Source organism: Borostomias antarcticus (assembly GCF_949987555.1).
Source record: "Borostomias antarcticus genome assembly, chromosome: 9".
NCBI classification, from domain to species: Eukaryota; Metazoa; Chordata; class Actinopteri; order Stomiiformes; family Stomiidae; genus Borostomias; species Borostomias antarcticus.
Window position 1 is genome coordinate 16,243,703 of NC_140242.1, and position 14,089 is coordinate 16,257,791.

At 43.3% G+C, this 14,089-nt stretch overlaps 2 protein-coding genes across 5 annotated transcripts in view; one reads left to right on the forward strand and one right to left on the reverse strand.

The window, feature by feature from the left end:
* Nucleotides 1-14,089, reverse strand: part of LOC311313223 (E3 ubiquitin-protein ligase HECW1-like) — a 204,075-nt gene that overhangs the window by 46,204 nt on the left and 143,782 nt on the right. The window lies entirely within an intron of this gene.
* On the forward strand, nucleotides 7,920-9,791 carry LOC311313224 (uncharacterized protein). Its single transcript, XM_084443319.1, has 4 exons — nucleotides 7,920-8,014; nucleotides 8,125-8,280; nucleotides 8,876-9,087; nucleotides 9,279-9,791. Exons 3-4 carry the CDS (start codon nucleotides 8,925-8,927, stop codon nucleotides 9,614-9,616), a joined length of 501 nt encoding a protein of 166 aa, XP_084299445.1. The 5' UTR covers nucleotides 7,920-8,014; nucleotides 8,125-8,280; nucleotides 8,876-8,924; the 3' UTR covers nucleotides 9,617-9,791.

Here is a 14,089-nt window from a genome sequence, read left to right on the forward strand (position 1 = left end):
GTTCTAACTCACTAGACTACTCTCTCCAGCTGAGGAGAACTGGGGGTGTACTGTAGTTGGGGAGGGACCTATCAGACAGGGTATGTGGCTTAACCACCAACACTTTGATGTAAACGCTAATCTCAGACACAACGGCAGGTCATGCGATGCAAAGCCGCAGTCTCTGAATGCCTCTGTTATGAAACAGGCCTAATCACTAATCACCAGCATACACACACAGGTACGGACATAGCTGAAATACTTATGAAGGGGAACCACATGATTGAGAATGACTTTAGCTCTGGCCTGTCCTGTAGAGTTCTCCCATGCCTCTCTCATCAGTCTTAATCTGATCTCAGAGCAGTTAATATGCTTAGAGCCGGCCTGGTAAACATGCTGCCGTTCATTCAGACAGACAGAGGCATCAGAATGGAGTTCTGTGCTACTGTGGATGAATGAGACCCTGCTCAGAGCTGGGGACCAGGGATAGGGTTTCCAGTAACAGACTGAGCCGGTGAAGTAATAACTAAGTTATTCAGTGGTGGTTGGTTGGTTTCTGGAAGTTTCCCTCAATGACAGGGGAGTTCTGGTGCATTACCCCTGGCAACCCTCTTGGAAAGTTCAGGGCATTGCGGACAGACAATATCTTCTGAGGGCATTGTGGACAGACACTGTCCTCTGAAATTTTGTGGACAGACAGCAGCCTATCTTCTGAGGGTTGTGGTGACAGACAGCAGCCTGTCTTTTGAGGGTTGTGTGCGTCTACTGTACTGAGCAGAGCTGCATCTGTCTGCAGCTCAAGGTAATTTGAAAGAAACGTTAACCACTGCCAGGTCATGCTGTCACATTAAGTGTTTTTTATATGACACTCTGCTAACTTCATGAAGGAAGTAACTTATCAAATGTACTACTGACTGCAGTCTTCCATAAGGGCATAAGGGAACATTATGTGGAGAGAGGAAAGCACCGGGCAGTTTTCACTTCCCTGAGTAATCGCTTCCCCATGAAATGTGCTTCCTCTTCTCCTAGGAAAGCATTAGGCCTCCAAACCCTAACCCTAACCCATAAATCATGCCCTGTTTAGACTTGGTTTTAAAATGCATTTTAGACCAACACCTGTGTCTATCATGCGTCTCCGAATGTGTCCAGCTGACCACTTGTGTAGCCATAGTAATTCACTCACTCCTGCCTGCGTGTGTGTCACACAGCTCTTCCATGTAAACAAATCAATAATCAGTCGGTTTGACTTAAAAAAAAAAGTGGGCATGAAAGCAACCAATGATTTTGGTTGACAGAGTTTGAAGAACTAATGTACATAATAGGACCATTCCAACTGTTTCCATTGATAGGACAAAGTAGGCTAATTAGTAACTTGCAAAAGAGCGCAGGATAATGCAAAAAAGGAGAAATATTCTCCTGCATTGATGACGTGTTTTCCAGTTATGTCCTTGTTGCATCAGGATGCATTAGCGTTTAGACTACTAAATATGTGGTCAAATGTGTCCCAGACCACCTTGGCAGGTGGTTTAAACATTTCACAAAATGTTTTGATGGTCGTTTACACTTGTATTTCGTGCTGTCCACTTGTGATCTGATCGTCCAAAACGCTGTAAAACCAAGTCTGAACAGGGACTCAGGGACGACCAGGACAGCACACTGAGACATTCTGCACCTCAGTGCCAGTCCTCAGCAAAGCTGGCCCAAAGCAGTTGGCCTTACAGCATAGTAAGTGCCTTTCTCTTCATAAGGAGCAAGCTGGACTTAGTGACTTGACTTGGGACTTGTCTTAAGTAAGGACTTGACTCGGACTTGACATAACCTCTGACTTGAGTTGACCAAGAAAAAGTGGCTTGGGACTTGCATGAGACTTGGTTGGATAAGAGAGACATCAGATGATCAGTCCTAATACTCAGACTGACACACTCAGACTGACCTTGTGTTGTAGAAAGTGCCTACCAGGGCTGAAAATTAACACCTGCCACCGGCCAAATGCAGGTAAAATTTCCAATTGGCGACTAGATTTCGGAAGGCTATCTGAAAAAAATATATACTTGGCCGGTAGATTTTTTCATCTACAGTCCCCTTGGCAGGTGACTCACCATGAGCCAAAAAGCATGCCTACAACACATCATAACCAATCAACCCTGGAAGTGTCTACCACAACACATCACAGCTATAACCAACCAACCCTGGCATCACCTAGCTTAACACATCAGCTATAACCAACCAACCCTGGCTTCACCTAGATCAAGACATCACAGCTATTAACAACCAACCCTGGCATCGCCTAGCTCAACACATCACAACTACAACCAACCAACCAACCAACCCTGGCATCACCTAGCTCAACATATCACAGCTAAAACCAAACATCCCTGGCATCACCTAGCTCAACACATCACAGCTATAACCAACCAACCCTGGCATCACCTAGCTCAACACATCACAGCTATAACCAACCAGCCCTGGCATCACCTAGCTCAACACATCCCAGCTGTAACCAACCCTGGCATCGCCTAGCTCAACACAACCAACCAACCCTGGCATCGCCTAGCCAGCATTCTAGCCCCAAACCATAACAAGCACGTCTGTCCAGCGGCTCTGCAGGCTGTGTGAAGCAGCAGCATGGCTGGAAGCCAACCACACCGATACCAAGCAGGCAGGAAGACACGTCCCTTCACTAACCTACTGCCTCTCAGTCATTTGCAAATGAGAAGTTGAAATTAAGCACCATTTGAATAGAATGACAACTAAACTTGACACACACACACACACACACACACACACACACACACACACACACACACACACACACACATATGGGGTGTGAAAAGTGCCCTTTGGTTGCTTGTTCAAGCTTACTTACAACGTGTATGTGTGTGTGTATGTGTGTATGTATATACATACACACACACATACAGACATACACACACGTTCGTGTGAACAAGCAGAGCTCACTGCAAAACATGCGCACATGCGCGGTAGTTCGCTCGCGCTTTAAATGAATGGGGGAGCTCACGTGACCGAATGACTATTTGCGTTGTGAGTTGTGAGCTCAGTGGCGCGTGTATGTATGTATGTATGTGTGTGTGTGTGTATGTTTGAGATCGAACATAGCCTACATACATACATACATACATACACACACACATACACGTTCGTTCCAACCAGCGCAGCTGTATGTGAAACCGCTTGCGCATACAATCGCGGTAGCCACCGCACTTCCGCGTGACGTCACCGAATGCTCTGCCGCTGTTTAGAGAAGAGCGTGTATGTGTGTATGTATGTGTGTGTGTGTGTGTGTCCCCTAATCCCCATAATCAGTGTGTGTGTTCCTGATGAGAGAGTCAGACGCGGGCGACATTCGCAAAAGTTCATTGATCCCGCGGCGCGAATTTTCTCGCCGCGCCCGGTGTGAACACAGCCCTCCCGATTGAGCATTATTGTAGGCCAATTAAAATAAAAAATACTAAAATGTCTCCAATAATAATATTTTCTTTTCATGTTTCATGTATTATTATTATTATTATTATTTTCTTTTTTTTCTTTTAGATTTTTATTTTTTTATATATATTTTTAAGTTATAGGTTAGGCGCAGGCCTATTCATGACAGGCCTAAAAAGTGTTCAAATAAAGATATGTTCCAGATAGCAAATTAGGAGTTAAGCAACATTGAAATATTGTTAGGGGGAATTGAATATTGAATATTGAATCAATGTTGAAATGTTGATGAAACCACTAATAGCCTACAATGTTAATTCTATGACATCCTTTCAACATTTAACGTTGAACAACCATTGATCTTCGGCCATAACCAGAAGTCAACGTTTTTGAACATAAATCAAAATATTTAATCTGGATCAGAATGGTCTGGATAGGATTAAATCTCAAAATTGGGTATTTAAAACCAGGACGTTTGATCCTGATCCTACAGTTGTAAAGTTGGGATATGGTAGGCCTATACCCAGAACCCTGATGAAATGCTGTTTTGGGTTATTTAAAAAGTCCAAGGTGGATTATCCTGATACTGCAAGGGTGGATCAAGCATGGATTCAAGGTGGATGTAGAGAGATGTAGGACACATGGCACGGTATACTATGCCGACCGTCAGGCTGGACAGAGGGATACTGGCACCATTCAATTAGTTTTCTTAACTTTACTGGAAAACTGAACAGATTGTGCAACCTGGAATGTCAGATAACAAAAGAAAGCCTAGGCTACATTAATTCTCATCATAAAAGATGCCGTACAAAATCAAACAAAATACATTTTAATATTAGGCCTACACAAAGCACAAATACTGACCGTGGCTTCACTCCCTCACGCACCTTCATCACATATAGATATTCCTACTGATCACTAGACCCAACCAATTCCCAGTTATATGTAACGCAAAATAATTTTACTAATTATCATCATGATAAAAAAAATGTGTGTGTGTGGTGACAAAACTTTGTGTGTGACTTTTTTTCAGGGAGAATAATACATGACACACGTGCTTAACAAAATAACTTAAGCAATAGTTAGAACAGACTGATGGTTATGACCTGCTCAAATCATGCAATTCTGGCTTTATATGTAGCCTATTCCATAATGCAGCTGGATATGAATCATTATGGAAACTGACTTTCATTTCCAAATTCTATTACTTTGAACAACATAGGCATTTCATTAGTCATTTAGCTGACACTTTTATCCAAAGCAACTTTAATTGCTTTTATAGTGAATTCTCAAATGCATCTTTTGTCTAAAACAAGTGCTAAAACATAATCTCGTGCTGAAGGCAAATTGAAGAATATCAAAATAAATAAAAAAATAATGGTGAGGGGTCAAAATACAAGTGGTATGATCCCGGTCAATATTTCCAAAGACCTCAGTTCAAATCTAGATTCTGTAATCCTGAGCCCTATACTACGAAACAGTACAGTGTTAGAGCGATAACTTCAGGTTCAAGATTGGTTTATCCGTATTACGAAGGTGGTTCACTTTTCACTTTCAGTGCTATATCACTGTGGTAATTTATGCTGCCGAGCTAACCTGCTCCGGGGCAGGTTAAATTCCAGATTATGGATCAAAATGTATGAAGCACTGCCCGCTGACCGATCAATTCACTTGGAAAAAGGTATAGGCCTATGGACGTTAAGATTCTATATGGAACTTCAGTGTGCGAATTAAACAATAATCTGCTGTGCGCGAACAGCGAGAGATTCTTAAGAAGACTTTTTACAAACCGACAAAACCCTCTTTGGCTTTCCCCGATATCATATGAAATTTTGCAGAATGACAGCTGCTTGAGCCATATTTTGCCTTGTGCATTTAGTCATAGACTGTAGGCTATGCACTGGCTTGTGTTTTATTAGTCTACCTGCAGCTTCGTGCAGGCTCTGGGTGATGCGGAGAACCAAGTAAAACACTCATATTTTTATTCAATTTTCAAATCTTTAATGTTGATTTATTAGACTATCATCCTGTTCCTCAAAATGCAAAATACAATGCTTATAGTAATTGAATGAATTAAGGTTATTTGAATAATCTATATTATTCCCAGTTTTGCTTCTTTTAATCCCTTTGGGCCCAATTTGCTTTAATTGGTATACTGTTAACTCGGTGTTTTCCTGTTTTAGCATATGGACCAATTGATCCAAAACCTCCACAGAAATCCCTGTCTGTGAGGGTCCAGCCACATCTTTTTGCCTCTACATGCTAAGTAATAGAGGCTTGTTGTTTTTCAGAATTATACATAAGTTGTTTCTAGGATGCATCTATGCAGTACGGTCAAGGGCTGGCTCTTCCAAGAATGAATTATAAAAACACCCTGGTACTATATTGTAGGCCTACAGTAAACACTAAACGTCTTTTGTTTGGTGGTTCCACCCCTGAAAGGTTGTAATTGGCCGGAAGTGGGCGGTAACAAGGTTTGTTTTTCCACCACTTAACCTCTTCACCTCGCGTCTGACTCGAACCTCAGATGTTTGTCAAGTATCTTGTTTGGAACGACTTGCCGCAGTAAGAATACACTCCAAAAGCATAAGGTAAGATGCGATTGAACGTTAATGTCGATATAATACAAGATCATTTTCACGACTTGTCTTTTAGGCTAGCTAATGTTACACACCGCTGTGTGCACAGCGACTCTAAGTTAAGTTAGCTAGCGCTAATATCATCGATAACTATCCTAGTCTGTATAATCGCTTCCATTTTATTATGTGTTGAAGTTGGCAAAGTTTGTGGACTGGATTATAAAGATTGTGCTTTATTCAAAGTACATTCGTCATTGACACATATTCACACGGCGCTGTTGTAGTGTTTGCTAGCGAGCTCCCCCACAATGCATGCGACACAAGATGGCGGCGCCCAGGGACGTGGCTATAACCTATACTTAAAGTAATTTTCATCAGTAAGGATGTAAAATATGATAACCATTTGGCTGTCTTGGTTTAATTTTCTTTGTGTTTGTATCAATGCGTTATGGACGTTTTGTTTAAAACGAGTATACCCAAAAAGTTCGCGAGTTAGTTGGCTAGGCTAGTCTAGGCTAACATGGGCTGCGGCCTTCCTGTAAGCGAATTAGCGAAACGTAGGGGAATGATCCGCCCTAATCTCTGATTGGTTAACTCAACCTCGCCTGGAGGCTCGCCGTTTCGGCAAGCCCCCAGGGTTCGAACTCAAAAGTGAAGGCCTGTTGAGCCGCGCCATCTTGGCAAATTTCCTCGCGCGTCAAATTTGCCAAGATAGCGCGGTTCAATAGGCCTTCACTTTTGATAGCGGTCAGTGAAAGGAGTGGCTGTATCCAGTTGTATTAATACATCCATGCCTTTCGCAAATTCGCTTCCTGTAAGCAGACTAGTGACTTGCCGCTGGCACGAAGGACAGCGTAGGAGCGCCCTCTACTGGGCTGACAGTTTACAACCTAAATCATATACCACTACAGTATTTGAAAACCCCGACTAAACACCATCTGTGTTGAGGGAAGTAAAATGAATGTGCAGCATACAGTAAATGTGATTGACATTTGACCCAAACTAAACAAACAACAACTCAGAACAGCCAACTCTTCCATGTCATGTGACAAAATGTTGTGTATTAATATGATTATGGGCTGTTTGATGTTTGTGGGCCTACAACTTTCTAACTGGTTATGGTTACTCATTCCTAGGGTCTGTAACACACCACCAAGGACAGGCTTCAAGTGAGTGACTTCTACGGTGTCTGCTATTGGACTGCGACGCTAGCAATGGCTGGGTGAGTTACAATGGGTGGACATGGCCCTTCTCTTTCAATCTGTTGTATTTAACTCAGATTCCATTTCAAAAGGTATCAAACCCACATTATAGCTTTTAGAGCGACCAGTTGTTTGGTTCGTTTTTGTAGGGGAAACCCTGACCACCCCCATCCCATACAAAAGGCTTTCATTGCAACAATATATTTGTCTGTAGTAACTTGAATTAGAGACGGTACAACACCCCAGTCCTTGTTTGTAATCAAAACTGTAACATTAACCTCCTATTATTTCTGATTCTTTTGAAGTCAACAGATGCCGATACCGACAGAGATATTGGAAGAAATTGGAGAACTATTGAACAGATTGGATGAGCAGCTTCAGCAATCGCCTACAGATCTCGATCATTTTCAATATCGCCTGGAGAACACCATCCATATTCTTTCAAGATTTGCTACCACAGGAACACTACAGCACGAAGAGGAAATCTTCTCCCAATTGCACACAGCCCTGGAGAAACTGGAGAACCTAAATGTGACTGTTCCTGTTCAAAGAGGGACATCTTTTCGGGTCGTCACACAAGAGCAACTCAAATACCTCCTGGAGCAAAACTTTAAAGTTAGAGAAATTGCACAAATCATCTCTCTAAGTGTCCGCACCATTAGGCGAAGAATGACCGAGTATGGCCTGTGTGCGCCAGACCTACAGTGGTATGAGTGACCAGGAACTTCAGGAAAAGGTGTTGGAAGCAATAGCCAACTGCCCGAACATTGGCTCCAAGATTGTCAGCGGTTACCTCATATCCATTGGTCACAGGTGAGTGATTGTATAGTGAATTCTTCTCATTGAGCCGCCTAGACAAATTATTATCTTATTATTTACTTCACTGACCATGTGCTGTTGAACACCTTTCCATGTGTTTTTAGGGTGCAGCAGCAGCGAATAAGGGAGGCACTCAGAGCAGTAGATCCGGTTGGGACTGTGCTGCGTGGTCTTCAAATACATACCACCCCAAGACGACCATACTCCGTACCAGCCCCTCTGTCCCTCTGGCATCTCGATGGATACCATAAATTAATCCAGTAAGATGCCAATATCAGATTTGAACAATTTTGCATGAATTCCCTTTCAAGTCCTCTGATTTCACATGACTTAAAAATGACACAATACAGTGAATTTTTTTTCCACAAAAAAAACTTCACAAAAGAGCCATCTTGGCGAATTAAAATATATTTATTATACATTTAAAGTTATTACTAATGGGTCTTGGGGACACATGTCAAGCTGAAACATGAGCATATAACATCACTGCCTTTCCCTTATAAAAACATTGGACCTTGTTGAGTAGACTAGCCTTACATGCATGCCAGGAGTAGGTTTAAGTCGGATTGCTTAAGCTGTCTTAGTCCGTCTGAGACTATGGAGTCATGGATTGTACCTCATTAGGTACAATAGGCACAGAGGCAGGGGTGAATTACTGGAGTGAATCTTGAGACAAAATAATGAAAGCGCTTTCATCTTGAAGATCAAGGGCCCTGCCATCCTTTTCTCTCATGATGAATGAACATGGTGAAACTTTTGTATTGGTGAAAAAAATACATGGCTATGATGGGCTGTAGTTTTCTCAGTTTAAATTGCATCCATTAACGTTTTTTTATTTTTTTTGTCAATTCACAGCTGGAGAATTGTAATACATGGGGGGATTGATGGATTTAGCCGGAAGATCATGTTCCTGAGGGCCAGCAACAACAACAGGGCATCCACCGTTCTGGAGTGCTTCATTGAAGCTGTGGATGCCCATGGGTTGCCTGCATGTGTTCGCACTGACAAAGGGGGAGAGAATGTCGATGTGGCGAGGTACATGCTGGGGCATCCACAACGTGGACCTGGTAAATATTGCCTTCTGTTTTTGAATCATCATCACAAAATGATCATGTTTTGCAGCAACACTTGGCAAACTAAACATGTCAGTAAAAAAATGGATAGTACATTTGCTTTGTACCCCACTGATTGACACAACTGCGTAGTGTGCCGTAAAACACTAATATTCCACCACCCCTCCCTTCTCCTCCCAACTCAGACCGAAGGTGCGTCATAACTGGCAAGTCTGTCCACAATCAGAGAATAGAACGCCTGTGGCGAGACTTGTGGTGCGTGGTGGTCGGCAACTATTATGCTGCCTTCCGCCACCTGGAGGAGATTGGAGCCATGGATCGTGACCAGGACGCCCATCTCTTTTGCCTACATTTCGTGATGCTTCCAAGGCTGAACTGGCATCTTCGTCTGTTCAGCCAAATGTGGGACAGACATCCGCTGTCTTCCGAGGGAAACAGATCCCCCCAGCAGCTGTGGGTGGCTGGACAGCTTCTCAATATGGAGCAGATACCCGATGAGGTAAGAGTGGCCATGCAAAAATAGTTCATAAAATGCCTACACAACTTCTTCTGTTGTCAGATGTAAAGTGATGTCAGATGTACTGGTGGGGATTTGCATCCCCATTTCAAGACGCATGTTTTAGACATTTTTTCTAAAGGGTAGGACATGTCTACAAGGAGCGCCCTAATTATAATTTCTCGGTAATTGTTTTGGATTAGATGGATTACCCCATTTACGGAATCGACTGGAATGGGCCAGCTCCATCCCCTGATGCACGGGAACGTGTGGAGGTTCCAGCTCTTCCCCCAGCGCTATCGGTGACCTACGAGAACCTGCTGCAGTCGAACATCGACCCCTTCCGGACGAGCGAAGTCTACGGAGTAGACATATACCTGGAGGCTTTGAGCATGCTCCAGGCATATATGGCTGAACACTCAGGTGAGATGTAAGGCCATTCAACCACTCCCAGGTTGCCTCTTCAGACATGAATCACTATCTAGCAAGCTGACACTCTGTTTCTCTCCACAGACCAGTCTGGACAATCTGCATAGAAATCAATTACGACTGGAACATACCTCCTGTATGCATAATTCTTAATAAAACTTGCATTGCTGATTGGATGTCTAGTTTCTTCAAATCGTAAACAGAGACAACTTGTTTACTGACAAATGTGTTTGCTTTTTTAACTACCATGTAACAGTGAGGATCCAAGTAGATTTGTGAGCAAGAGACACGTTTGCCAACACTTTTTAGATGTCAGCTCCAGTGATGACTAGTGACCCCTGCCTGCAATACAAATTCAGCAACAAGTTGTGGCAGTGTTGTCTTTATACCACATCGCAATGATATCAGCTACACTAGCTCTGCATACATGGCACACATTATCCAAGCTGTGTTGTTTGTTGTGATGGACTTGGATACATAATTGTATTTTTCTGGCAAACCAGTCGTTGAAATGCTACAGTGTGATCGTGGGTACCTTCCTTCATTACTAAGCGTTATAATACTATGTGACATAGTGTTAAGATGTCTTTGACATAAACAAATGATAAGAAATGACATGTTCTACAATCTCTACTATTGCAATGCATCAGTCTGTGTAAAGCTGGCTGATGGTGTCAAGGTCCTGGCTACTAGCTGCCTATCGCCTCCCTCGGTCCTCACTCCAACTCAGCTCCTCCCAGCAGGTAGAGCTGGACGTTCATCTGGCAACTCGGGACACCTCCACGACAGAAAACAAACTGCAATTCTCCTTCCTCCTCTGGGCTGGTTCCCTTAGGGGCATCACTTCTCCACCGCTGCAGCTGGATAGTACTTCCCTGAGCCATGACCATGAGGTTGTTGGAGTCAAATCTGAAGGCTGGTACACAGTCCATCTATAACATCAAAAACAATCTGTAGTTGGACCCAACAAGCACTGTGATAATAGCACCCAAGTCATTACTGCAGAGCATTCATGCACATGTATATGGCTAATGTAAATGTAAAGTAATGTAAATGGGAGATAGTTACAAAACCTCTACTCTCGAATACAGCATATGGAAAATAATAATGTACCTCAATATTGCAATAGACACTATAACATTTACAAACCATTAAGGCTAGAGGGAATAACGCGCTCCCCTCTGATCACAGGCATACACTATAACATTAATAATGGAGGCAGGTGCTGAATGAGTAACGTTACTGCACAGGGAATACAGTTGTGACGTGATTTTAGCCAAATTTCTCTAGCCAAACTGTAGAGTAATGGAGCTAGCTAGATACAGCTACATAATATACTGAGTTGAATTCGCATAACGTGACCATCTCACGTTACCCACAGTCTTGGTAGACACTTCGCTAGCCTAGGGAATGATGTAACGTTAGCTGGGAAGCTAGCTAGCTTGCAGTAAAAGCCGATACATCTAAACCACGCAGATATTCATATTTTTAGTGCTATATTTACCATAGTCGTCTTCATTCTCTGAAGCGATGTATCGAAGTCCTTCATTAAGCGAGTCGAAACAGACACACACACACACACAGACACACACACACATACACACACACACACACACACACACATACATACACACATACACGCTCTTCTCTAAACAGCGGCAGAGCATTCGGTGACGTCACGCGGAAGTGCGGTGGCTACCGCGATTGTATGCGCAAGCGGTTTCACATACAGCTGCGCTGGTTGGAACGAACGTGTATGTGTGTATGTATGTATGTATGTATTAGTGTTGTCAAAAATATCGATTTTTCGATTCATATCGATTCTGAATATTTAAAACAGTTTCAATACTAATTTCCCGCAATATCGATATTTTCCACACTATCGATACCAGCTGGCTTTCTCGCTCTGTCTTCTCTCCTACAGCGAGTTGTTGACACACAGGCACACACACACACAGGCACACACACGCTGCTGCTTTGCACACATGGCCCCGCCCCCTCCCCCTCACAGACCTGTCTGGTCAACAAATCCTCTCACTCGCTCCGAAGATGGCAAGTGCAGAGCCTCCGCGACTCGTGGATAAAGAAAAAAGCAGAAGTGCTGTTTGGAAGTACTTCGGGTTTGAAGCAAATGACGAAGGAAAAGCTAAAGATGCCACGAAGCCCATTTGCAAGCGTTGTTCCAGAGTAGTGCCAACGAAAGGTGCAAACACAACACATTTAGCAAAACACCTGAAGGACCAACACGCGGATCTCTATAAAGAATTTAGAGAGGTTGGTGACAGCTCCACTTTCAACATCACTGAAACATTAAACAAAATGGCCCAGTAAACTATTAACTTTAGTTTAATACATGAACTCTAGTTTAATACATCCATGAGCTTGCTATCGAAACGCCGCATTGACTGTGTGTGTGTGTGTGGGGGGGGGGGGGGGGGGCGGTAGATAAGATAGCTAACGTGAAGCTAAGCTAGCTAGCTAATCCCCCTCAAAGCTATCCAGCAATGGGCCAAAGCAGTCAATGTGGCGTCTGAATAGCTGAGGGGAATTAGCTAGCTCACTACTAGCTAGCTCATGGATGTAAACTAGAGCTAGTTAGCTTAGCTTCGAGAATGGCTGTTGGGCTAACAGGACAGCACCAGCTATCAAGCCTGAGGAATCTTGAGTTAATGGTCAGTAAATCAACTTAGATGCTGTTATGCTTAAAACACAGTACTATTAACTTTACTTAATTTCTAAGATTAGATTAGATAAGAGTTATTTTTAAAGGTCGGATCTAAAGAGAAACCAAGGTTTTTAAAAGTGATATTTCTCTTCTCTTATAGTACCAGAGAGAAGCTGAGGAGAATCGACCAGCAACAAAAGCGACACACACACAGCCTACCCTACTAGCTGTATTTGAACAACAAAGAAAGTCTGATGCAAAATCAAATGAAACCAAGAAACTGAACAGGGCTGTAGCAGAGTACATATGCATGGATCAGGTCCCCGTGTATACTGTTGAGAAACCTGGGTTCAGACAACTTCTTGGACAGTTAAATAACAAGTATGCCCTTCCTTCACGGAATAATTTAATGTACACTGAAATCCCCGCCCTATACAATGAAACAAAAGATAAAATCATGGAGAGCCTTGGGGGAAAACCCTTCTTTTCATGCACCACTGACCTGTGGACCAGCAGGGCCACATCCACATTCATGGCAGTAACTCTGCAGTTTATAACAGAATCCTGGGACATGCAGAGCTGGTGTTTGGGCTGTGTTGGGCTGCACTCAGAGCACACAGGGGACAGCTTGAGGGAGGCGTTGGAGGAGATGGTACATGAAACATGGGAGCTGGACATGTCAAATATGGCTGGCATCACCACTGATAATGCCTCAAATAACAAGAAAGTATTTCAGCAGGACTTCACATGGGTCCCCTGCTTTGGGCACAACCTACACCTAGCCATTAGCAAGGGCCTGGATATAGACCGTGTGTCTGGAGCGCTGTCGAGGCTGAGGAAGACAGTCTGCTTTCAGCAGGTCAAAAAATCGAAAATTTTATGCCCTCAATGTTGTCAATTTCTCCCCGTGGTATCGAAAATGGTATCGAGTATCGATACTTTTCAAGGTATCGTATCGAAGTTAGAAATTCCAGTATCGTGACAACACTAGTATGTATGTAGGCTATGTTCGATCTCATACATACACACACACACACATACATACATACATACACGCGCCACTGAGCTCACAACTCACAACGCAAATAGTCATTCGGTCACGTGAGCTCCCCCATTCATTTAAAGCGCGAGCGAACTACCGCGCATGTGCGCATGTTTTGCAGTGAGCTCTGCTTGTTCACACGAACGTGTGTGTATGTCTGTATGTGTGTGTGTATGTATATACATACACACATACACACACACATACATACACGTTGTAAGTAAGCTTGAACAAGCAACCAAAGGGCACTTTTCACACCCCATACACACACACACACACACACACACACACACACACACACACACCGCAGTAAGACTGTATAGGCTACCTGCCGAGCTCCTTGCCGGGGATGATGTCGTAGTGG